General features: G+C 60.8%; 1 protein-coding gene across 3 annotated transcripts; it reads right to left on the minus strand.

Moving 5' to 3' along the window:
* ccdc130 (coiled-coil domain containing 130) lies at positions 1 to 25,225 on the minus strand. 3 transcript variants are annotated; one of them, XM_038784558.1, is made up of 10 exons: positions 25,173 to 25,225; positions 23,037 to 23,096; positions 20,870 to 20,923; positions 19,525 to 19,607; positions 10,664 to 10,719; positions 7,378 to 7,438; positions 5,622 to 5,764; positions 2,912 to 3,084; positions 2,547 to 2,685; positions 88 to 524 (listed from the first exon to the last, which is right to left on the minus strand). In XM_038784558.1, exons 2-10 carry the CDS (start codon positions 23,037 to 23,039, stop codon positions 88 to 90), a joined length of 1,149 nt encoding a protein of 382 aa, XP_038640486.1. In that variant the 5' UTR covers positions 23,040 to 23,096; positions 25,173 to 25,225. The 3 variants fall into 3 exon arrangements, with proteins under 3 accessions (XP_038640488.1, XP_038640486.1, XP_038640487.1); XM_038784559.1 differs by lacking the exon at positions 25,173 to 25,225 and adding an exon at positions 24,972 to 25,157; XM_038784560.1 differs by lacking the exon at positions 25,173 to 25,225 and having other exon boundaries at positions 1 to 524; positions 23,037 to 23,265.
* Positions 25,226 to 25,440: the final 215 nt, after the last annotated feature.

The following is a 25,440-nucleotide window of genomic DNA, read 5'->3' on the forward strand; positions in this document are numbered from 1 at the left end:
TCCAGGTTGATATCAAGAGTCTTTATTGCACAGTAATGAATTACAAATCAGGAATATATCTGTCTGTTATTTACATCCAGGCACAGATCATGAAATGTCTGCATCTGAACTGGAGTCAGAATAATCAGCAACAAGCGAGCTGGTGTTGACGTCAGAGTCCATCACAGTTTCAGTCTGCAGAGAAAATCCAGCTTCCCCCCTCAAACTGCTCTCACTTTCTTGACTCGTTCTGTCTGCAGCCTGGTCCCTTTGATCGATTCTGCTTCCCGCCTCCAGTCTGGAATCCTGATCCATGCTCACCAAGAGTGGCTGATGCTTCTGGCTTGCTGAACATGCTCCTGATTTTCGTCGGATTATTCCCAGATCACTTGCAGCAAATCCATTTGGGCTGTTTAAGGATTTTGGTGTTGGTACTTTACTCAATCCCAGTTTTTTTAAGGTCTCGCCCCCTGCAACTTGGGGTGAAGTGAACCAGGGCCGAGAGGTGATCTCCTTCCGTTTCATTCTCTGCTTGTCCTCGTAGGCTGCGTGAGGAATAATGAGCATCAGAATCACTGCTACTCCTGCTCTGACCTAGTTTGTTCTATGACATCCAGAGAGGACAAGTCAGCAGACAGGCCATTCAGCCCATCCCAATGTTTCTGCTCCATCCAAGCCTCCTCCCATCTTCTCTCACACCACCCTCTATTCCCTCCTCCCTCAAATGCCTGTCCAGTTTCCAGTTAACTACATCTTTACTATTCACTTCAGCCACTCTCGCTTCCACATTCTCACCACTCTATGGGTGATGAGGTTTCTCCTGAATTCCCAATTGGATTTCTTGTGGATCGTCTTATATTGACGGCCTCGAGTCAAGCTGTTCCCCACAAGAGGAGACATTCTGCCTTAACCAAGGGGTCATTGTGCCTGAAGGGTCACCGGGTGGTGTGACCGTAATGATGGGGTTATCGACGATGAGTCTTAACTGTCCATGTGTTCATTCCAGTGTATGATCCCATCTTAAACAAAGACTCTTATCCTTTATGATGAATGTAGGAATTTCAGATATATTGCATGTATTTAGTGCAGTAAGGGGTTAACGCCTGATTTAGTGCGAGTGTGACTGCTGCAGTGTTTTTGAAGAATTCTAGTTTGAAAAGTTTTGGGAGCCGGTGTGCAATTAAGGCATTGTAAAAGCTTGGGCTAATGGAGTTTTATTTGGATTAAGGGGATTCCTTGTGGAGTTAATTAGATACATTGTGTTTGGTAAGATTGTGTAATTAACGGAAAGAGCATCAGGCATTTGCAGTTTAGTTGAGTTTTAAATGGAGCTGTGAGTCAAAGTCAAGCATCTGCTCCCACTGCAGTTCAGTTAATAGAGATGTCTGTGGGCAGATTAGCAGAGTGGCTGGAAGGGGAGCTGAAACGAAATACACCCAGAATTTCTGCATGGTTCTGATAGGATTCAGGTCTTTTCTTTAAAACAGTGTCAAAGAACATCACTTGATGTTCCTCAAGATATTTACTCAGCCTGGGTATACCCAGATCCGATATCTGTATTTGAAAGTGGATTGAGAGCCGAGATGGTTCTGTTGTTTCATTGAGAGTAAAGATAGTAGTTACGGATTATTGTGTCACTGTATTGATTAGCATTGTTTAAGGGGTAATTGGAAGCTATTTTTCTTGTGTGATGTTAAAGCTATTTTAATACTGTGTTAGTAATAAAGTTTGTTTCAATTTACCATATTTCTATTCTGCGTGAACTCACTCCTGCAGGGAGGAATCATTTCCGCACAGCCTGACAAAATTAAAATATTGGTGTTTCTGTCCTGTATCCAGACACTGTTGGGGTCTGGTCTGCGATTGTAATACCTTTTACTTTCATTATTATTTTACACCCCTCTTTCCCCTCAGTTTGTTTGACTGTGTGTAGACAGTCTTTTTCCCTTTAGTAAAACCACGTTGACTTGTACACATCCAGTGTGTTGCTGTCGCTCCTGTGCTCAACTCCATGCACTGCTCTGGGCCGAGCCAGAGTCTGGCTTTTCCGTTCCATCTTCTTGCTGAACATTGTTAATTAACAACCTGCGTCCAGTCACTAACTACACCTCACTCTTGGGAGAACAAGCAATTCAGCTTCACATTCTCTTATTTCCTGGCTGCTCTGGCCGAGGATTTATCTACCAATGAAACAGAGCCAAGAACCTATCGTCTGGGGGGCAACCCGGCGGGTGAGGAGTCAGTAACAACTAATGGCACAAAATTTGCCCACAGCTCCCAGACAATTAGCAGTGATACTGGGCGGATTTCTGTGCAAGAAGCTGGGCTTCCTGAACCTGCGAGTGGGTCAGCCTGACTGAGGACGTTCCAGTGGGGAGCCAAAAAGCCCAGACACCGCCCAGCACCCCCAAACAGAACACCCAAAGATTAACCTGTCTCCTCAAGATATTTACTCAGCCTGGGTCCCTTCTTATTAAAGAATCTGGGATAGAATAGAGCAGTATTGGAAAGAAGATCATCTCCAAATTGGAATGATTCTATTCATTAATTGATTACTCCCAACTTACAGTCCATCGTGCGGAGCTTAAGAAGTGAAGCCAGGTGCTTGTCATCCTCGGATTCCTGAACCAGAGGGATGCTGAGACACGCTTTATTCCGAAGAGCTTCATCTTTCTCTTCCAACTCTTTCAAAACCTTCTTCTCATCCTAGAGACAGGAGAGGACATTGGGAATTAATCGAATAGACTAATTTTCAAGACAAACAAAGCAAAGCAGTGGAATCATCAAGCACTCTCAGACACACACACACAGTCCTTACAGTGTAGGAGGCGGCCATTCAGCCCATCGAGTCTGCACCGACCCGGTGTCTCCCTCCGTTGGAGAAGAGTCTGTTTTACAATTCAAACATAAAAACGTACCAAGAAAGGCTTACCCGGAACTTTTTGCGCAGCATGCTGTTAATAGCAAAGTCATCCTTCCAGGCACTCTGCATCTCCTGGATGTTGGACAAGGTGGGGACAGCAATCTTCAGCTTCTCCTGGTCACCCACTCCATGTTCCAACTTGTACATGGGATCCGTCTCCAATTTCTTCTTCTCCTCATGTTCTGAAGGATTAATGGTAGTTTTGTGTTTAAACACAAAAAAAAGCACAAGCCCAAACACCATCCTTTTAAAAAAAAATAATTCCCAATTAAGCAGCAATTTAGCGTGGTCAATCCACCTACCCTGAAGATCTTTGAGTTGTGGGGGCGAAACCCACGCAGACACAGGGAAAAGTCTTACAACACCAGGTTAAAGTCCAACAGGTTTCTTTGAAATCACAAGCTTTCGGAGCGCAGCTCCTTCCTCAGGTGAAGTGAAGGCAGGTTCACAAACACAGCGGATGTGGGAGAGACACAATTGGCAAGATAATTACAGATTGGTCTGTGAGGAATGTCTGGAATGTGAGTCTTTCCAGGTAAACAAGTCTTTAACAGGAACGGTGTGAGTGGAGTGAGTGATAATCACAGGTAACTAAGGTGTGAATTGTCTCAAGCCAGGACAGTTAGTAAGATTCTGCAAACCCGGGCAGTATGGTGACGGTTACATGTAACGTGACATGAACCCGCGATCCCGGGTGAGGCCGTCCCCATGCGAGCGAAACTTGGCGACAAGTTTCTGGTGGGCGATTCTTCATTGCCGTGTGCCTTGAAAGTCGCCTTGGAGAATGTTTCCCCGAAGATCGGAGGTTGAATGTCCTTGACTGCTGAAGTGTTCCCCGATTGTTGCACACTGTCCGTTTATCCGTTGTCGTAGCATCTGCATGGTCTCACCAATGTACCACACCTCAGGACACCCTTTCCTGCAGCGTATGAGGTCGACAACGTTGGCCGAGTCGCATGAGTATGTACCGCGTACCTGGTGGGTGATGTTCTCACACGTGATGGTAGTATCCATGTCGATGATCTGGCACATCTTGCAGAGGTTGCCATGGTAGGATTGTGTGGTTAGGCGGTTGTTTGAAGGTAGGTAGATAGGAGATGTGGGGATGGCCTTGGCGAGATGTTAGTCGTCATCGATGGCATGTTGAAGGCTCCAAAGACGATGTCGTAGTTTCTCCGCTCCGGGGAAGTACTGGACAACGAAGGGTGTCGGTTGTGTCCCATGTTCATCTTCTGAGGAGGTCGGTACGGTTTTTCGTTGTGGCGCATCGGAACGGTCAATCGATGAGTCGAAAGTCATATCCCGTTCTTACGAGGACATCTTTCAGCGTCTGTAGGTGCGTGTCGCGTTCCTCCTTGTCTGAGCAGATCCTGTGTATATGGAGGGTTTATCCATAGGGGATGGCTTCTTTAATGTGTTTAGGGTGGAAGCTGGAGAAGTGGAGCATCGTGAGGTTAGCCGTTGGCTTGCGGTAAAGCGAAGTGCTGAGGTGACCGTCCTTGATGGAGATGAGTGTGTCCAAGAATGCAACCGATTCTGGAGATAGTCCATGGCAAGTCTGATGGAGGGATGGAACTTATTGATGCTAATGTGTAGTCGTTTCAGTGATTCTTCGCTGTAAATGTTGTCGCTGTATCTACTGTATAATGCGGTTAAAGGTCCCGTGTGGCAAAGAGATCTTCCTCGAACTTGTGTGTGAAGATGTTGGTGTATTGAGGTGCGAACATGGCCCTATGATTGTGCCGTGTGGCTGGAAGAAGTCCTAGTTGTCTAAGGACACACACACCTCCATCAAGGACAGACGCCTTAGCACCTCACTCTACTGCAAGCCCACAGATAACCTCACGACAAAGGGTCATCTGGATTCGAAACACTAGCCCTTTTCTCTCCGTACAGATGCTGCCAGACCAGTATTTTCTTTGGATAACCTCACGACGCTCCATTTCTCCAGCTTCCACCCTCAACATGTTAAAGGTGCTCTGGTTTCCTCCTACAGTCTAAAGAATTGCAGGTTAGGTGGATTGGCCGTGCTAAATTGCCCCTTTGTGTCCAAAACATTAGGTGGGATTGCTGTGTTATGGGGATAGGATGGAGGTGTTGACCTTGGGTAGGGTGCTCTTTCCAAGGGCCAGTGCAGACTCGATGGGCTGAATGGCCTCCTTCTGCACTGTAAATTCTATAAAAAGCCAGCTTTCAAGACACACAACATAGAATCACCGAGCAGAAACTGGGAGCCACGTTCCGCTCGCATAAGGACAGCCTCAACTGGGATCTTGGGTTCCTGTTACATTACATGTAACCGTCACCATTCTGCCCGGGTTTGCAAAATCCTACTAACTGTCCTGGCTTGAGACAATTCAATATATATACGCTGTGATTGTGAGCCTGCCTCCACCTCACCTGCTGAAGGAGCAGCGCTCCGAAAGCTTGTGGTTTCAAGTAAACCTGTTGGACTTTAACCTGGTGTTGAGAGACTTCTTACAGTGTCCACCCCAGCCCAGCGCCGGCATCTCCACATTAAACTCCACACGGATAGTGACTCCGAGCCAGGATCGAACCCAGGTCCTCAGCGCCGTGAGGCAGCATTCCTAACCACTGTCAAACACCATCCTGACATTATACATTCCCCCCCCCCACCCCTCCACACACCGACCCCCCCCCGCTACAGCGACCCTCAGTCCACTATCTGCATCCTGTTGCTCTCTCCTGCGTTACTAACCAGTGGTTAGAATCTGATCATTGTCCTTCATGTCCCATCGTTCCTCTTTGCGCCGGGCTCCACTCACAATCACATAGTCACAGTTCGCTGGGTCAGTCTGCATCTCAATGTAATTCACACACAAATGGCATTTCATCCGAAACCTGTAAAATCCAACATCACACCCTTATTAATGAGAGAGAGAGAAAGATACAACAAAGTGAAGCAGTGTGTGTGCAGGGAACACAATGCGTGGCAGGTGGTACCTGTAGATAGGAATTGTGAAGTGGATGGAAACATACATAGAAAATAGGAGGAGGCCATTCGGCCCTTCCAGCCTGCTCCACCATTCATTATCATGGCTGATCATCAAGTTCAATACCCTGATCCCGCCTCCCGTCGTACGACTGTAGTGGGTCAGATCTCAAACGACGATGTGTCAAGAGTACAGAAGGGAGATAGAGAACCTAGTGGTGTGGTGTAACGACAACAATCTCTCCCTCAATGTCAGCAAAACTAAGGAGCTGGTCATCGATTACGGGAAGCAAAGTATCGTACACACCCCCGTCTGCATCAACGGGGCCGAGGTGGTGATGGTTAACAGCTTCAAATTCCTAGGTATGCACTTCACCAACAATCTGTCCTATAAAACCATAAGACATAAGAGCAGACTTAAGCCATTCAGCCCATCAAGTCAATCATGGCTGATATGTTTCTCAACCCCCATAACCCCTTAATCATCAATCTTTCTTGGTCATTAAGATTTGGCCTCAACAGCCTTCTGCAGCAATGAGTTCCACAGATTCACCAACCTCTGGCTGAAGAAATTCCTCCTCATCTCTGTTTTAAAGGATCGTCCCTGTACAATTGCAGTAAAACATCCCTATTGCTATACTCAAATCCTCTCGCTATGAAGGCCAACATACCATTTGCCTTCTTTACTGCCTGCTGTACCTGTGCGCTTACTTTCAGTGACTGATGCACGAGTATACCAAGGCCTCGCTGAGTATCCACCTCTCTCAATTTACACTCATTCAAATAATAATCTACCTTCCTAGTTTGCTACCGAAGTGGATAACCTCACATTTATCTATGTTATACTGCATTGGCCGTGCATGTACCCACTCACTCAGCCTGTCCAACTCCCGCTAAAACATCACTGTATCCTCCTCACAGTTCACCCTCAAGATACTACATGCAATCTCGTGCACTTTAACTTTACATAGTCATCTGCTGTGTGAGACCTTGTCGAAAGCCTTCAGGACAACACAGTAGCACAGTGGTTAGCACAGGTGCTTCACAGCTCCAGAGTCTCAGGTTCGATTCCCGGCTGGGTCACTGTCTGGGTGGAGTCTGCATGTTCTCCCCGTGTCAGAGTGGGTTTCCTCCGGGTGCTCCGGTTTCCTCCCACAGTCCAAAGATGCGCGGGTTAGGTGGATTGGCCATGCTAAATTGCCCTGAGTGTCCAGAAAAGGTTAGGTGGGGGTTACTGGGATAGGGAAGATACGTGGGCTTGAGCAGGATGCTCTTTGTAAGGGCCGGTGCAGACTTGATGGGCCGAATGGCCTCCTTCAGCACTGTACATTCTATGATTCTATGAAAGTCTAAATAAACCACATCGACCGGATCTCCCTGGTCAACCAGACTAGTTACATCCACAAAGACCTCCAATAGATTAGCCAATGGTTTCCCTTTCGTAAATCCATGCTGACTTTCTCTGATTGCACCCCTGCTTTCAATGCTGTGCTATGAAATCCTTGATAATGGACTCTGGTACCTGTAGATAGGGGTTGTGTAGTAGTTTCCAACTTTCTTCTTCTCTGCATTGTACCGGACACCTAGAACATAAAAAGAACATGGTCACCCCAATAATACCAAAATACATCACCCTCTACACTGTCCCCATCAAACACTCCCAGGACAGGTACAGCACGGGGTTAGATACAGAGTAAAGCTCCCTCTACACTGTCCCCATCAAACACTCCCAGAGCAGGTACAGCACGGGGTTAGATACAGAGTAAAGCTCCCTCTACACTGTCCCCATCAAACACTCCCAGGACAGGTACAGCACGGGGTTAGATACAGAGTAAAGCTCCCTCTACACTGTCCCCATCAAACACTCCCAGGACAGGTACAGCACGGGGTTAGATACAGAGTAAAGCTCCCTCTACACTGTCCCCATCAAACACTCCCAGGACAGGTACAGCACGGGGTTAGATACAGAGTAAAGCTCCCTCTACACTGTCCCCATCAACAGCTCCCCAGGACAGGTACAGCACGGGGTTAGATACAGAGTAAAGCTCCCTCTACACTGTCCCCATCAAACACTCCCAGGACAGGTACAGCACGGGGGTTAGATACAGAGGAAATCTCCCTCTACACTGTCCCCATCAAACACTCCCAGGACAGGTACAGCATGGGGTTAGATACAGAGTAAAGCTCCCTCTACACTGTCCCCATCAAACACTCCCAGGACAGGTACAGCACGGGGATAGATACAGAGTAAAGCTCCCTCTACACTGTCCCCATCAAACACTCCCAGGACAGGTACAGCACGGGGTTAGATACAGAGTAAAGCTCCCTCTACACTGTCCCCATCAAACACTCCCAGGACAGGTACAGCACGGGGTTAAATACAGAGTAAAGCTCCCTCTACACTGTCCCCATCAAACACTCCCAGGACAGGTACAGCACGGGGTTAGATACAGAGTAAAGCTCCCTCTACACTGTCCCCATCAAACACTCCCAGGACAGGTACAGCACAGGGTGTGGGACAGAGTAAAGCTCCCTCTACACTGTCACCATCAATCTCTCCCAGGACAGGTACAGCACGGGGTTAGATACAGAGTAAAGCTCCCTCTACACTGACCCCATCAAACACTCCCAGGACAGGTACAGCACGGGGTTAGATACAAAGTAAAGCTCCCTCTGCACTGTCCCCATCACAGACCCCCAGGACAGGTACAGCACGGGGTTAGATACAGAGTAAAGCTCCCTCTACACTGTCACCATCAATCTCTCCCAGGACAGGTACAGCACGGGGTTAGATACAGAGTAAAGCTCCCTCTACACTGACCCCATCAAACACTCCCAGGACACGTACAGCACAGGGTTAAATACAGGGTAAAGCTCCCTCTACACTGACCCCATCAAACACTCCCAGGACAGGTACAGCACGGGGTTAGATACAGAGTAAAGCTCCCTCTACACTGTCCCCATCAAACACTCCCAGGACAGGTACAGCACGGGGATACAGAGTAAAGCTCCCTCTACACTGACCCCATCAAACACTCTCAGGACACGTACAGCACAGGGTTAGATACAGGGTAAAGCTCCCTCTACACTGACCCCATCAAACACTCCCAGGACAGGTACAGCACGGGGTTAGATACAGAGTAAAGCTCCCTCTGCACTGTCCCCATCACAGACCCCCAGGACAGGTACAGCATGGGGTTAGATACAGAGTAAAGCTCCCTCTACACTGACCCCATCAAACACTCCCAGGACAGGTACAGCACGGGGTGTGGGACAGAGTAAAGCTCCCTCTACACTGTCACCATCAATCTCTCCCAGGACAGGTACAGCACGGGGTTAGATACAGAGTAAAGCTCCCTCTACACTGACCCATCAAACACTCCCAGGACAGGTACAGCACGGGGTTAGATACAGAGTAAAGCTCCCTCTACACTGTCCCCATCAAACACTCCCAGGACAGGTACAGCACGGGGTTAGATACAGAGTAAAGCTCCCTCTACACTGACCCCATCAAACACTCCCAGGACAGGTACAGCACGGGGTTAGATACAGAGTAAAGCTCCCTCTACACTGTCACCATCAATCTCTCCCAGGACAGGTACAGCACGGGGTTAGATACAGAGTAAAGCTCCCTCTACACTGACCCCATCAAACACTCCCAGGACACGTACAGCACAGGGTGAGATACAGAGTAAAGCTCCCTCTACACTGACCCCATCAAACACTCCCAGGACAGGTACAGCACGGGGTTAGATACAGAGTAAAGCTCCCTCTGCACTGTCCCCATCACAGACCCCCAGGACAGGTACAGCATGGGGTTAGATACAGAGTAAAGCTCCTTCTACACTGACCCCATCAAACACTCCCAGGACAGGTACAGCACGGGGTGTGGGACAGAGTAAAGCTCCCTCTACACTGTCACCATCAATCTCTCCCAGGACAGGTACAGCACGGGGTTAGATGCAGAGTAAAGCTCCCTCTACACTGACCCCATCAAACACTCCCAGGACAGGTACAGCACGGGGTTAGATACAAAGTAAAGCTCCCTCTGCACTGTCCCCATCACAGACCCCCAGGACAGGTACAGCACGGGGTTAGATACAGAGTAAAGCTCCCTCTACACTGACCCCATCAAACACTCCCAGGACAGGTACAGCACGGGGTTAGATACAGAGTAAAGCTCCCTCTACACTGTCCCCATCAAACACTCCCAGGACAGGTACAGCACGGGGTTAGATACAGAGTAAAGCTGCCTCTACACTGTCACCATCAATCTCTCCCAGGACAGGTACAGCACGGGGTTAGATACAGAGTAAAGCTCCCTCTACACTGACCCCATCAAACACTCCCAGGACAGGTACAGCACGGGGTTAGATACAGAGTAAGGCTCCCTCTGCACTGTCCCCATCAAACACTCCCAGGACAGGTACAGCACGGGGTTAGATACAGAGTAAAGCTCCCTCTACACTGTCCCCATCAAACACTCCCAGGACAGGTACAGCACGGGGTTAGATACAGAGTAAAGCTCCCTCTACACTGTCACCATCAATCTCTCCCAGGACAGGTACAGCACAAAGACCATACATTTCAATGAGGGTCCGACTGCACTTTCCTCCTGACAGCACCTCCGTAAAATGGCTGCAAACCCTTTCCTGTGGAACCAAACCCAAAGCGTAGAGCCGAGTGCAGCAGAGTTAATATACTTAGCTACTGTGAAGAAGAGCCATTAGCAGGAAGGATTTATCCAGCTGAAGAGATGAAGAACCCAAGTGTCCAACTCCAGCAGCCCTTCGCATTATCAGACTTACCCATTCCAATGTGCTTCCCACATCCATCACACCAGATGTTATATGGCATCTCAAACCTTGAGGAAAATACAAGAGAACACAAAGTTCAAAAGTACCCCAACTAAACAATAATGACTTGCTCAATCTGAAGTTTCATTTCCAATAAATCTGGACCCTGTCTGGTACATCAGCCAAGGTGTTAGCCCACATGCCGAGTCCCACATGCCGAGTCCCACACGCCGAGTCCCACACGCCGAGTCCCACACGCCGAGTCCCACACGCCGAGTCCCACACGCCGGGTCCCACACGCCGGGTCCCACACGCCGGGTCCCACACGCCGAGTCCCACACGCCGAGTCCCACACGCCGGGTCCCACACGCCGAGTCCCACACGCCGAGTCCCACACGCCGAGTCCCACACGCCGGGTCCCACACGCCGGGTCCCACACGCCGGGTCCCACACGCCGGGTCCCACACGCCGGGTCCCACACGCCGAGTCCCACACGCCGGGTCCCACACGCCGAGTCCCACACGCCGGGTCCCACACGCCGGGTCCCACACGCCCGAGTCCCACACGCCCGAGTCCCACACGCCCGAGTCCCACACGCCCGAGTCCCACACGCCCGAGTCCCACACGCCCGAGTCCCACACGCCCGAGTCCCACACGCCGGGTCCCACACGCCGGGTCCCACACGCCGGGTCCCACACGCCGGGTCCCACACGCCGGGTCCCACACGCCGGGTCCCACACGCCGAGTCCCACACGCCGGGTCCCACACGCCGAGTCCCACACGCCGGGTCCCACACGCCGGGTCCCACACGCCGGGTCCCACACGCCGAGTCCCACACGCCGAGTCCCACACGCCGAGTCCCACACGCCGAGTCCCACACGCCGAGTCCCACACGCCGAGTCCCACACGCCGAGTCCCACACGCCGAGTCCCACACGCCCGAGTCCCACACGCCGAGTCCCACACGCGGAGTCCCACACGCCGAGTCCCACACGCCGAGTCCCACACGCCGAGTCCCATACACTGTGTATTGTCAGCACATTGATCAGAGGAACAGGTCTATCGCTGCCAAATCAATCAGCCTGATTCCCACACACACAGGTTTGGCTGGAAAGCAACTATGGGTATAAACCATTTTTCAAATCCCGCTGCCTAACTGGGGCACCTTGACATCAATTATAGCCCAGAAAACAGTAAATAACAGGAAACAACAGGGTTTCTGTAACACCAAGGTACATCATACAGTCAATCGCCCCGGCTCCGACCACCCAGTCGGACCGATCCCCCCGGCTCCGGGCACCCAGCCGGACTGGCCACCCCGGCTCCGGGCACCCAGCCGGACCGATCCCCCCGGCTCCGGGCACCCAGCCGGACCGATCCCCCCGGCTCCGGGCACACAGCCGGACCGATCCCCCCGGCTCCGGGCACACAGCCGGACCGATCTCCCCGGCTCCGGGCACCCAGCCGGACCGATCCCCCGGCTCCGGGCACCCAGCCGGACCGATCCCCCCGGCTCCGGGCACCCAGCCGGACCGGCCACCCCGGCTCCGGGCACCCAGCCGGACCGATCCCCCCGGCTCCGGGCACACAGCCGGACCGATCCCCCCGGCTCCGGGCACACAGCCGGACCGATCTCCCCGGCTCCGGCCACCCAGCCGGACCGATCCCCCCGGCTCCGGGCACACAGCCGGACCGATCCCCCCGGCTCCGGACACACAGCCGGACCGGCCACCCCGGCTCCGGGCACACAGCCGGACCGATCCCCCCCCCCCGGCTCCGGGCACCCAGCCAGACCGATCGCCCCGGCTCCGGGCACCCAGCCGGACCGATCCCCCCGGCTCCGGGCACACAGCCGGACCGGCCGCCCCGGCTCCGGGCACCCAGCCGGACCGATCCCCCCGGCTCCGGGCACCCAGCCGGACCGATCCCCCCGGCTCCAAGCACACAGCCGGACCGATCCCCCCGGCTCCGGGCACACAGCCGGACCCGATCCCCCGGCTCCGGGCACCCAGCCGGACCGATCCCCCCGGCTCCGGGCACACAGCCGGACCGATCCCCCCGGCTCCGGGCACACAGCCGGACCGATCCCCCGGCTCCGGGCACCCAGCCGGACCGATCCCCCCGGCTCCGGGCACCCAGCCGGACCGATCACCCCGGCTCTGGACACCCAGCCGGACCGATCCCCCCGGCTCCGGGGACACAGCCGGACCGATCCCCCCGGCTCCGGGCACCCAGCCGGACCGATCCCCCCGGCTCCGGGCACCCAGCCGGACCGATCCCCCCGGCTCCGGGCACCCAGCCGGACCGATCCCCCCGGCTCCGGGCACACAGCCGGACCGGCCACCCCGGCTCCGGACACCCAGCCGGACCGATCCCCCCGGCTCCGGGCACCCAGCCGGACCGATCCCCCCGGCTCCGGACACCCAGCCGGACCGATCCCCCCGGCTCCGGACACACAGCCGGACCGGCCGCCCCGGCTCCGGGCACCCAGCCGGACGGCTCACCCCGGCTCCGGGCACCCAGCCGGACCGATCGCCCCAGCTCCGGGCACCCAGCCGGACCGATCGCCCCGGCTCCGGACACACAGCCGGACCGATCCCCCCGGCTCCGGACACACAGCCGGACCGATCCCCCCGGCTCCGGGCACCCAGCCGGACCGGCCACCCCGGCTCCGGGCACCCAGCCGGACCGGCCACCCCGGCTCCGGGCACCCAGCCGGACCGATCCCCCCGGCTCCGGGCACACAGCCGGACCGATCCCCCCGGCTCCGGGCACCCAGCCGGACCGGCCACCCCGGCTCCGGGCCACACAGCCGGACCGATCACCCCGGCTCCGGGCACCCAGCCGGACCGATCCCCCCGGCTCCGGGCACACAGCCGGACCGATCCCCCCGGGCTCCAGGCACCCCAGCCGGACCGCTCGCCCCGGCTCCGGGCACCCAGCCGGACCGCTCGCCCCGGCTCCGGGCACCCAGCCGGACCGATCTCCCCGGCTCCGGGCACCCAGCCGGACCGATCTCCCCGGCTCCGGGCACCCAGCCGGACCGCTCGCCCCGGCTCCGGGCACACAGCCGGACCGATCCCCCCGGCTCCGGACACCCAGCCGGACCGGCCACCCGGCTCCGGGCACACAGCCGGACCGATCCCCCCGGCTCCGGGCACCCAGCCGGACCGATCCCCCCGGCTCCGTGGCACCCAGCCGGACCGATCCCCCGGCTCCGGGCACACAGCCGGACCGCTCACCCCGGGGCTCCGGCACACAGCCGACCGATCACCCCGGCTCCGGGCACACAGCCGGACCGATCCCCCCGGCTCTGGGCACCCAGCCGGACCGATCCCCCCGGCTCCGGACACACAGCCGGACCGATCCCCCCGGCTCTGGGCACCCAGCCGGACCGATCGCCCCGGCTCCGGGCACCCAGCCGACCGATCCCCCCGGCTCCGGACACCCAGCCGGACCGATCCCCCGGCTCCGGGCACACAGCCGAGCCCGATCGCCCACGGCTCCGGACACCCAGCCGGACCGATCCCCCCGGCTCCGGGCACCCAGCCGGACCGATCCCCCCGGCTCCAGGCACCCAGCCGGACCGATCCCCCCGGCTCCGGGCACCCAGCCGGACCGGCCGCCCCGGCTCCGGGCACACAGCCGGACCGATCACCCCGGCTCCGGGCACACAGCCGGACCGGCCACCCCGGCTCCGGACAGCCAGCCGGACCGATCTCCCCGGCTCCGGGCACACAGCCGGACCGATCCCCCCGGCTCCGGGCACCCAGCGGACCGCTCACCCCGGCTCCGGGCACCCAGCCGGACCGATCCCCCCGGCTCCGGGCACCCAGCCGGACCGATCCCCCCGGCTCCGGACACACAGCCGGACCGATTGCTCCGGCTCCGGGCACCCAGCAGGACCGATCTCCCCGGCTCCGGGCACCCAGCCGGACCGATCCCCCCGGCTCCGGACACACAGCCGGACCGATCTCCCCGGCTCTGGGCACCCAGCCGGACCGATCCCCCCGGCTCCGGGCACCCAGCCGGACCGGCCGCCCCGGCTCCGGACACACAGCCGGACCGCTCACCCCGGCTCCGGACACACAGCCGGACCGATCCCCCCGGCTCCGGGCACCCAGCCGGACCGATCCCCCCGGCTCCGGGCACCCATCCGGACCGATCCCCCCGGCTCCGGGCACCCAGCCGGACCGATCTCCCGGCTCCGGGCACCCAGCCGGACCGATCCCCCGGCTCCGGGCACCCAGCCGGACCGATCCCCCGGCTCCGGCCACCCAGCCGGACCGCTCACCCCGGCTCCGGGCACCCAGCCGGACCGATCCCCCCGGCTCCGGGCACACAGCCGGACCGATCCCCCCGGCTCCGGGCACCCAGCCGGACCGATCCCCCCGGCTCCGGGCACCCAGCCGGACCGGCCGCCCCGGCTCCGGACACACAGCCGGACCGATCCCCCCGGCTCCGGACACACAGCCGGACCGATCCCCCCGGCTCCGGACACACAGCCGGACCGGCCACCCCGGCTCCGGGCACCCAGCCGGACCGATCCCCCCGGCTCCGGGCACACAGCCAGACCGGCCACCCCGGCTCCGGGCACACAGCCGGACCGATCGCCCCGGCTCCGGGCACACAGCCGGACCGCTCACCCCGGCTCCGGGCACTCAGCCGGACCGGCCACCCCGGCTCCGGGCACACAGCCGGACGGCCGCCCCGGCTCCGGGCAACCAGCCGGACCGATCCCCCCGGCTCCGGGCACCCAGCCGGACCGATCCCCCCGGCTCCGGGCACCCAGCCGGACCGGCCCCCCCGGCTCCGGGCACCCAGCCGGACCGATCGCCCCGGCTCCGGTCACACAGCCGGACCGCTCACCCCGGCTCGGACACCCAGCCGACCGATCGCCCCGGCTCGGGCACCCCAGCCGGACCGATCCCCCGGCTCCGGGCACCCAGCCGGACCGGCCGCCCCGGCTCCGGGCACACAGCCGGACCCGATTCACCCCGGCTCCGGGCACACAGCCAGACCGGCCACCCCGGCTCCGGGCACCCAGCCGGACCCGATCACCCCGGCTCCGGGCACACAGCCAGACCGGCCACCCCGGCTCCGGGCACACAGCCGGACCGATACCCCCCGGCTCCGGGCACACAGCCGGACCGATCCCCCCGGCTCCGGGCACACAGCCGGACCGATCACCCCGGCTCCGGGCACACAGCCGGACCGATCCCCCCGGCTCCGGGCACACAGCCGGACCGATCGCCCCGGCTCCGGGCACACAGCCGGACCGCTCCCCCGGCTCCGGGCACCCAGCCGGACCGATCGCCCCGGCTCCGGGCACACAGCCGGACCGATCCCCCCGGCTCCGGGCACCCAGCCGGACCGATCTCCCCGGCTCCGGGCACCCAGCCGGACCGATCGCCCCGGCTCCGGACAGCCAGCCGGACCGGCCACCCCGGCTCCGGGCACCCAGCCGGACCGATCCCCCCGGCTCCGGGCACCCAGCCGGACCGATCCCCCCGGCTCCGGGCACCCAGCCGGACCGCTCACCCCGGCTCCGGGCACACAGCCGGACCGATCACCCCCGGCTCCGGGCACCCAGCCGGACCGGCCGCCCCGGCTCCGGACACACAGCCGGACCGATCCCCCCCGGCTCCGGACACACAGCCGGACCGGCCGCCCCGGCTCCGGACACACAGCCGGACCGATCCCCCGGCTCCGGACACACAGCCAGACCGGCCGCCCCGGCTCCGGACACACAGCCGGACCGATTGCCCCGGCTCCGGGCACCCAGCCGGACCGATCCCCCCGGCTCCGGGCACCCAGCCGGACCGATCCACCCCGGCTCCGGGCACCCAGCCGGACCGATCCCCCCGGCTCCGGGCACCAGCGGACCGCCGCCACGGCTCCGGGCACACAGCCGGACCGATCCCCCGGCTCCGGGCACACAGCCGGACCGATCCCCCCGGCTCCGGGCAACCAGCCGGACCGCTCACCCCGGCTCCGGGCACCCAGCCGGACCGCTCACCCCGGCTCCGGGCACCCAGCCGGACCGATCTCCCCGGCTCCGGGCACACAGCCGGACCGATCCCCCCGGCTCCGGCCACCCAGCCGGACTGATCCCCCCCGGCTCCGGGCACCCAGCCGGACCGATCCCCCCGGTCTCCGGACACACAGCCGGACCGGCCGCCCCGGCTCCGGACACACAGCCGGACCGATCCCCCGGCTCGGGCACCCAGCCGGACCGATCGCCCCGGCTCCGGGCACACAGCCGGACCGATCCCCCGGCTCCGGACACACAGCCGGACCGGCCGCCCCGGCTCCGGGCACCCAGCCGGACCGCTCGCCCCGGCTCCGGGCACCCAGCCGGACCGCTCGCCCCGGCTCCGGGCACACAGCCGGACCGATCCCCCCGGCTCCGGGCAACCAGCCGGACCGCTCACCCCGGCTCCGGGCACCCAGCCGGACCGCTCACCCCGGCTCCGGGCACCCAGCCGGACCGATCTCCCCGGCTCCGGGCACACAGCCGGACCGATCCCCCCGGCTCCGGCCACCCAGCCGGACTGATCCCCCCGGCTCCGGCCACCCAGCCGGACCGATCCCCCCGGCTCCGGGCACACAGCCGGACCGATCCCCCCGGCTCCGGGCACACAGCCGGACCGATCCCCCCGGCTCCGGGCACACAGCCGGACCGGCCGCCCCGGCTCCGGACACACAGCCGGACCGATCCCCCCGGCTCCGGGCACACAGCCGGACCGATCGCCCCGGCTCCGGGCACCCAGCCGGACCGATCCCCCGGCTCCGGGCACACAGCCGGACCGGCCGCCCCGGCTCCGGACACACAGCCGGACCGGCCACCCCGGCTCCGGGCACACAGCCGGACCGATCCCCCCGGCTCCGGGCACCCAGCCGGACCGATCCCCCCGGCTCCGGGCACACAGCCGGACCGATCCCCCCGGCTCCCGGCACCCAGCCGGACCGCTCGCCCCGGCTCCGGGCCCCAGCCGGACCGCTCGCCCCGGCTCCGGGCACCCAGCCGGACCGATCACCCCGGCTCCGGGCACACAGCCGGACCGCTCACCCCGGCTCCGGGCACCCAGCCGGACCGCTCACCCCGGCTCCGGGCACACAGCCGGACCGATCTCCCCGGCTCCGGGCACACAGCCGGACCGATCCCCCCGGCTCCGGCCACCCAGCCGGACTGATCCCCCCGGCTCCGGCCACCCAGCCGGACCGATCCCCCCGGCTCCGGGCAACCAGCCGGACCGATCCCCCCGGCTCCGGGCACACAGCCGGACCGATCCCCCCGGCTCCGGGCAACCAGCCGGACCGCTCACCCCGGCTCCGGGCACCCAGCCGGACCGATCTCCCCGGCTCCGGGCACCCAGCCGGACCGATCCCCCCGGCTCCGGGCACACAGCCGGACCGATCCCCCCGGCTCCGGGCACCCAGCCGGACCGGCCCCCCCGGCTCCGGGCACACAGCCGGACCGATCACCCCGGCTCCGGGCACACAGCCGGACCGATCCCCCCGGCTCCGGGCACCCAGCCGGACCGATCACCCCGGCTCCGGGCACCCAGCCGGACCGGCCGCCCCGGCTCCGGGCACCCAGCCGGACCGGCCGCCCCGGCTCCGGGCACCCAGCCGGACCGATCCCCCGGCTCCGGGCACCCAGCCGGACCGATCCCCCCGGCTCCGGGCACACAGCCGGACCGATCCCCCGGCTCCGGGCACCCAGCCGGACCGGCCGCCCCGGCTCCGGACACACAGCCGGACCGATCCCCCCGGCTCCGGGCACACAGCCGGACTGATCCCCCCGGCTCCGGACACCCAGCCTGACCGCTCACCCCGGCTCCGGGCACCCAGCCGGACCGGCCGCCCCGGCTCCGGGCACACAGCCGGACCGCTCACCCCGGCTCCGGGCACCCAGCCGGACCGGCACCCGGCTCCGGGCACACAGCCGGACCGGTCCCCCCGGCTCCGGGCACACAGCCGGACCGATCCCCCCGGCTCCGGGCACCCAGCCGGGACCGATCGCCCCGGCTCCGGGCACACAGCCGGACCGACCCCCCGGCTAGGGCACCCAGCCGGACCGGCCGCCCGGCTCCGGGCACCCAGCCGGACCGATTCTCCCGGCTCCGGGCACCCAGCGGACCGGCCGCCCGGCTCCGGGCACCCAGCGGACCGATCCCCCCGGCTCCGGGCACCAGCCGGACTGATCACCCCGGCTCGGGCACACAGCGGACCGCTCAACCCGGCCGGGCACACAGCCGGACGATCACCCCGGCTCCGGGCACACAGCCGGAGCCGATCACCCCGGCTCGGGCACACAGCCGGACCGATCCCCCCGGCTCCGGGCACCCAGCCGGACCGATCCCCCCGGCTCCGGGCACACAGCCGGACCGATCACCCCGGCTCCGGACACACAGCCGGACCGATCCCCCCGGCTCCGGGCACCCAGCCGGACCGATCCCCCCGGCTCCGGGCACACAGCCGGACCGATCCCCCCGGCTCCGGGCACACAGCCGGACCGCTCACCCCGGCTCCGGGCACACAGCCGGACCGCTCGCCCTGGCTCCGGGCACACAGCCGGGACCGATCGCCCCGGCTCCGGGCACACAGCCGGACCGATCCCCCCGGCTCCGGGCACACAGCCGGACCCGCTCACCCCGGCTCCGGGCACACAGCCGGACCGCTCGCCCTGGCTCCGGGCACACAGCCGGACCGCTCGCCCTGGCTCCGGGCACCCAGCCGGACCGCTCACCCCGGCTCCGGGCACACAGCCAGACCGATCCCCCCGGCTCCGGGCACCCAGCCGGACCGATCACCCCCGATGCAATAAAAAACAGGAAGGCTGATCAGACTGAGAATGGGGGAACTCACCGGATAATGAGGATCCCCTGGGAAAGCTTCCGTGCTCTTTCCCGCAGGGGGTGACTGTTCCTGTATTTGTTGAGGGAGCCATGCTGTCCGGGTGGAAATGCACATCAACACGGTTGAGTAAATGGAGAAAAAAGACATTGCAGCTTTAAAGGCAGAGCTCTCATTGGCCAGTTAAATCCCACCCAAACCAAACCCTCCCCCGCCTTCTCCCCCACCATCGCCAAATCTTCCCACCCACCCTAACCCCTCCCCCAAATCCTCCAACCCCAAACAACCCCCCCGCTCTTGTAACTAGCCCCAGCTTGCTTGATATCACTCGTGTTAAATGCTATTAATATTTACTATTTTAACTGCACTGTACAAATGCCAGCTGTAATTTTAAAAATTATTCCTGGGATGTGGGCATCACTGGAAGGAAAACATTCATTGCCCTCGAGGTGATGAGCTGTCTCCTTAAACTGCTGCAGTCCTTCAGGTGTAGGTATACCCACGGTGCTGTTAGGGAGGGAGTTCCAGGATGTTGACCCAGTAACAGTGAAGGAACGGCGATATATTTCCAAGTCAGGGTGGTGAGTGACTTGGAAGGGAATCTCCAGGTGGTGGTGTTCCCGGGTATCTGCTGCCCTTGTCCTTCTAGATGGTAGTGGTCGTGGGTTTGTCCTTGGTCAGTCTTGTAGATGGTACACACGGCTGCCACTGTGCAGCGGTGGTGGAGGGAGTGAGGCGGAAGGGGGTGCCAATAAAGCTGGGAACCCGGTTGAGCTTCTGGAGTGTTGTTGAAACTGCGCTCATCCAGGCAAATGGGGAATATTCCATCACATTCCTGACTTGTGCCTTGTGAATGGTGGACAGGCTTTGCAGAGTCACACGGTGAAAAACTCACCGAACCCCAGCCTCTGACTAATTCTTCTTTCCACAGATAATGCCTGGTCTGCTGTGCATTTTGTTTTGATTGGTTACTGGTTTAGTTACGTATCTGGTCAAAGGTAACCCATCAGGATGTTGAAAGTGGAGAATTCAGTGATGGTAATACCATCGAACGTCAAGGCAAGAAGGTTAGATTCTCTCTTATTGAAGGTGGTCATTGCCTGCTACTTGTGTGGCGTGAATATTACGTATCAGCCCAAGCTTGAATGCTGTCTAGGTCTTGCTGCGTGTGGACACGGACTATTTCAATATCTGAGGAACTGAGTATGGCACTGAACACTGCAGCAAATCTCTTCACTTATTACCAAATGGTAGAGTGACGATAGTGTGCAGTTGCTCATGAAAACATGTTTGTGGCTATAGTTTGCACCTCTCCCACTGTTCCAAGAAATTAATCTCAAACACACCGTACTCTTACCTTGACAGGATCAAAGTCCGGAGGGTAATACTTATTCACACCTTTCCTTTCCCCCTGTAGGAGAGAAACATTGGTTCTATGAGTAGAAAGGTCCTTTTCCCTTGAATACACTCCTCTCCTCGCAAGAGACACCGGCCAGATTTCCAGAAGGCTTTTTGACAAGATGCCACATCAAAGGTTACTACGTGAAATAAGACCTTGTGATGTAGAGGCAACATATCAGCAGGGATAGATGATTGGTCGGCTAACAGGAAATAGTAAGTAGGCTCACTGGGTCATTTTTGTGTAGCCAAAGGGGATCAGTGCTGGGGCCTCAACGATTTAAAATTCACATTGATGGCTTGGATGTAGGCACTGATGGTATGATTGCTAAATTGGTCAATGACAAAGATAGGTAGGAGACATCTGGGGTGGGATTGTCCAAGCACAGCGCCGGGCCGGAGAATTGCCGCAACCGTGCGGCCCCGACGCCGGCACGCGATTCTCCGTTTGGTGCGGCGCCGGTTGTGGGCTGCTGTCTGCGGCCAGGCCGCCGATTCTCCGGCCTTGATGGGCCGAGCGGAAACGCCAGAGTCCTGCCGGCACCGTCCATACCTGCTCGCAGCCGGCGGGAATTCTGCCTGCAGGGTCGGGGGGAGGGCAGCTTGTGGGGGTGGGCTCCTTCACCAGTGATTGGGGGGGGGGGGGGCCCTCCGATGGGGTCTGGCCCGCGATCGGGGCCCACCAATCGGCGGGCTGGCCTCTCCTGCCCTGGCTCTATTTTGTTAGGCGGCCGGCCTCTGAACCCCCGCGCCATGTTGCGTCGGGACCAGCGCATTGAGGAAGTCCCCCGCGCAATCGTGGGTTGGTGCGGCACCACTGCATGCGCGGGTTGGTGCGGCACCACTGCATGCGCGGGTTGGTGCGGCACCACTGCATGCGCGGGTTGGTGCGGCACCACTGCATGCGCGGGTTGGTGCGGCGCCCAGTTGGCTCCAGGAAGGGAGGCTGGGCGGCATGAACCACTCCAGCGCCGTGCTAGCTCCTGTGGGTGCCAGAATCGGTAGTGCCTGCGCCCGTTTTGCGCCGTTGTGAAACGAGACGGCGTGGTCACTCTGCCTCCATTTCGGAGAATCCCACCCAAGGAGTCAGCAAAGGAGCATAGATAGGTTAAGTATTGGGCAAATCCTTGGCAGATGGGAGTGTAATAGGGGAAAGTGTGAACCTGTCCACCTGGGCAGGACGATTAGAAAAACAGCAAATTATTTAAATGGAGAGAGATTGCAGGACTGAGGTATCTGGGTGTCCTGGGACATGAATGGCTAAAAGTTAGAATGCAGGTCCAACAAGTGACTTGGGAGGGAAATTAAATGTTGGCCTTTATTGCAAGGGGAATGGAATCATTAAGTATTTATCCCTATACCTAACCTGCACATCTTTGGACTGTGAGAGGAAACCGGAGCACCCGGAGGAAACCCACGCATTCACAGGATGTACAAACTCCACAGACAGGCACCCAAGGCCAGAATCAAACCTGGGTCCCTGGCACTGAGACAACAGTGCTAACCACTGTGCCACCGTGTACTACTGGGATTTGCAGTGGAGATATGACCTGTGAATGTTTTGTCTTCTGTATATTTGACTGTGGATCAGGATTGTTGGTTTTTGTAATTATTTACAGTTTTAAGATATACAGGAAGACATTGACTCAACACCAGGGTCCCGGGTTCAATTCCCACCTTCGATGATTGTCTGCGTGGAGTTGCACGTTCTCCCCATGTCTGCGTGGGTTTCCTCCGGGTGCTCCGGTTTCCTCTCTCAGTCCAAAGATGTGCAGGTTAGGTGGATTGGCCATGATAAATTGCCCCTTGTGTCCAGGGATGTGCCGGTTAGGTTACGGGATTACGGGGATAGAGTGGGGAGAACAGGGGTAGAGTGCTCATTCAAAGTGTCGGTGCAGAGACGATAGGTTGTATGGCTTCTGAAGTGCACAGATTCTATAGACAATCAATCATTACTCAATCAACCAGCATTAAAGGCAGGGCTGAAATTTGCAACTGGGATGTAAACAGTGCTCAGATCTCCAAAGGAAAGGCTGCACATCCCAGGCCTTAAGTTAAACACCATTGATTCATATTCTGCACATAAATATTCATTTTCAAAACAACTGCTTGAATGACAAATTTACCATTGGCTATTTCTGAACTTTCCGTCCTCTGCCAAGCAGGTTCGTGGACAATCCAAAACTCTGTGGACAATAAGAAACTTTGCATGAACGCTCTCCAGATGTATCCTCAGGTTCAATCCCACAACACAGACACGAAGTGATGACAGCGCCCAGAATGAGAGAGGGATTGGATTGGATTTGTTTATTATCACGTATCCCAAGGTACAGTGAGAGGAGAGGGGGTGAGAGAGAGGGAGTGGGGGGAGGGGTGAGAGGGAGTGGGGGGTGAGAGGGGGTGGGGTGGGGGGGTGAGAGGGGGTGGGGTGGGGGGTTGAGAGGGGGGGGGGTGGGGGGTTGAGAGGGGGTGGGGTGGGGGGTTGAGAGGGGGTGGGGTGGGGGGTGAGAGGGGGTGGGGTGGGGGGTGAGAGGGGGTGGGGTGGGGGGTGAGAGGGGGTGGGGTGGGGGGTGAGAGGGGGTGGGGTGGGGGGGGAGAGGGGGTGGGGTGGGGGGTGAGAGGGGCTGGGGTGGGGGGTGAGAGGGGCTGGGGTGGGGGGTGAGAGGGGGTGGGGGGTGGGTGGTGGGGTGGGGGGGGTGAGAGGGGCTGGGTGGGGGGTGAGAGGGGCTGGGGTGGGGGGTGAGAGGGGCTGGGGTGGGGGGGATGGGGTGCGGTGGGGGTGAGGGGGGATGGGGTGGCGGTGGGGGTGAGGGGGGATGGGGTGCGGTGGGGGTGAGGGGGGATGGGGTGCGGTGGGGGTGAGGGGGGATGGGGTGCGGTGGGGGTGAGGGGGTACAGTGGGGGTGGGGGGGATGGGGTACGGTTGGGGTGAGGGGGGATGGGGTACGATGGGGTGGGTGGGGGTGAGGGGGGATGGGGTACGGTGAGGGTGAGAGGGGGTGGGTGTGAGGGGGATGGGGTACGGTGGGGATGAGGGGGGATGGGGGTACGGTGGGGGTGAGGGGGGATGGGGTACGGTGGGGTGAGGGGGGATGGGGTACGGTGGGGTGAGAGGGGGTGGGGGTGAGGGGGGATGGGGTACGGTGGGGGGGAGGGGGGGATGGGGTACGGTGGGGGTGAGGGGGGGATGGGGTACGGTGAGGGGTGGGTGAGGGGGATGGGGGTGAGGGGGATGGGGTACTGGATGGGGGTGAGGGGGGATGGGGTACGGTGGGGGTGAGGGGGGATGGGGTACGGTGGGGGTGCGGGGGGATGGGGTACGGTGGGGGATGAGGGGGATGGGGTACAGGTGGGATGAGGGGGGATGGGTACGGTGGGGGTGAGGGGGGATGTGGGTACGGTGGGGGTGAGGGGGGATGGGGTACGGTGGGGGTGAGGGGGGATGGGGTACGGTGGGGGTGAGGGGGGATGGGGTACGGTGGGGTGAGGGGGGATGGGGTACGGTGGGGGTGAGGGGGGATGGGGTACGGTGAGGGGTGAGGGGGGATGGGGTAGGCTGGGGGGTGAGGGGGGATGAGGGGGATGGGGTAGGGGGAGGGGGGGGGAGGGGGGGGGTGGGGGGGGATGGGGTACGGGGGGGTGAGGGGGGATGGGGTACGGTGGGGGTGAGGGGGGATGGGGTACGGTGGGGTGGAGGGTGAGAGGGGGGGGGGGGTGTGAGGGGGGGATGGTGTACGGTGGGGGTAGGGGGGGGGTGATGGGGTAAGGTGGGGGGTGAGAGGGGGTGGGTTGTGAGGGGTGGGTGTGAGGGGGGATGGGTTAGGGGGGGGGGGTGATGGGGGGTGGGTGTGAGGGGGGATGGGGTACGGTGGGGGTTCGGGGGTTCGGTGGGGGTGAGGGGGTACAGTGGGGGTGGAGGGTGAGAGGGGGTGGGTGTGAGGGGGGATGGGGGGTGAGGGTTGGGGGTGAGGTGGGGGGATGGGGTACGGTGGGGGTGATGGGGTAAGGTGGGGGGTGAGGTGAGGGAGAGTTATAAGGGGCCGGGCGCACTCTGGGATTACCGCGCCCTCTCTCTCTCCAGCAGAAGCAGCGTCTCCCAGTTCAGGGTGACAGTGCAGCCTCCTCCCTGTGTCAGCACAGACCCGGTGGGGAGCCGGGCTCCGAGTGAGGAGCCGCCCTCGGCCGGGGCAGGTGCTGGGGAGGCCCAGGCCCCCGTTTCCACAGCAACCGCGAACCCGCCACTGGGAAGACCGCCATTTTACCCGCTCCCGACGCCACGCTCAGCGCAGGCGCACCGCCGGCAGCACCCTCACAGCGCAGGCGCACCGCCGGCAGCACCCTCACAGCGCAGGCGCACTGCCGGCAGCACCCTCACAGCGCAGGCGCACCTCCGGCAGCACCCTCACAGCGCTGGCGCACCGCCGGCAGCACCCTCACAGCGCAGGCGCAACGCCGGCAGCACCCTCACAGCGCAGGCGCGTTCTCCCCAGGATGACGTATCGACAGTTGAAGGATCCGGGCGTCAGGGGG

The sequence above is a fragment of the Scyliorhinus canicula genome, chromosome 25 (assembly GCF_902713615.1).
Source record: "Scyliorhinus canicula chromosome 25, sScyCan1.1, whole genome shotgun sequence".
Taxonomy (NCBI): Eukaryota; Metazoa; Chordata; class Chondrichthyes; order Carcharhiniformes; family Scyliorhinidae; genus Scyliorhinus; species Scyliorhinus canicula.

What these genes read in the sequence shown, in the direction of transcription:
- ccdc130 (XM_038784560.1), bottom strand. An exon ending in CAGGGGATCCTCATTATCCG is followed by an intron (nt 10,720 to 19,524) that starts GTGAGTTCCCCC and finishes ATTTTCCTCAAG; the next exon opens with GTTTGAGATGCCATATAACA. An exon ending in TGCTGCGCAAAAAGTTCCGG is followed by an intron (nt 2,686 to 2,911) that starts GTAAGCCTTTCT and finishes TCCTGTCTCTAG; the next exon opens with GATGAGAAGAAGGTTTTGAA.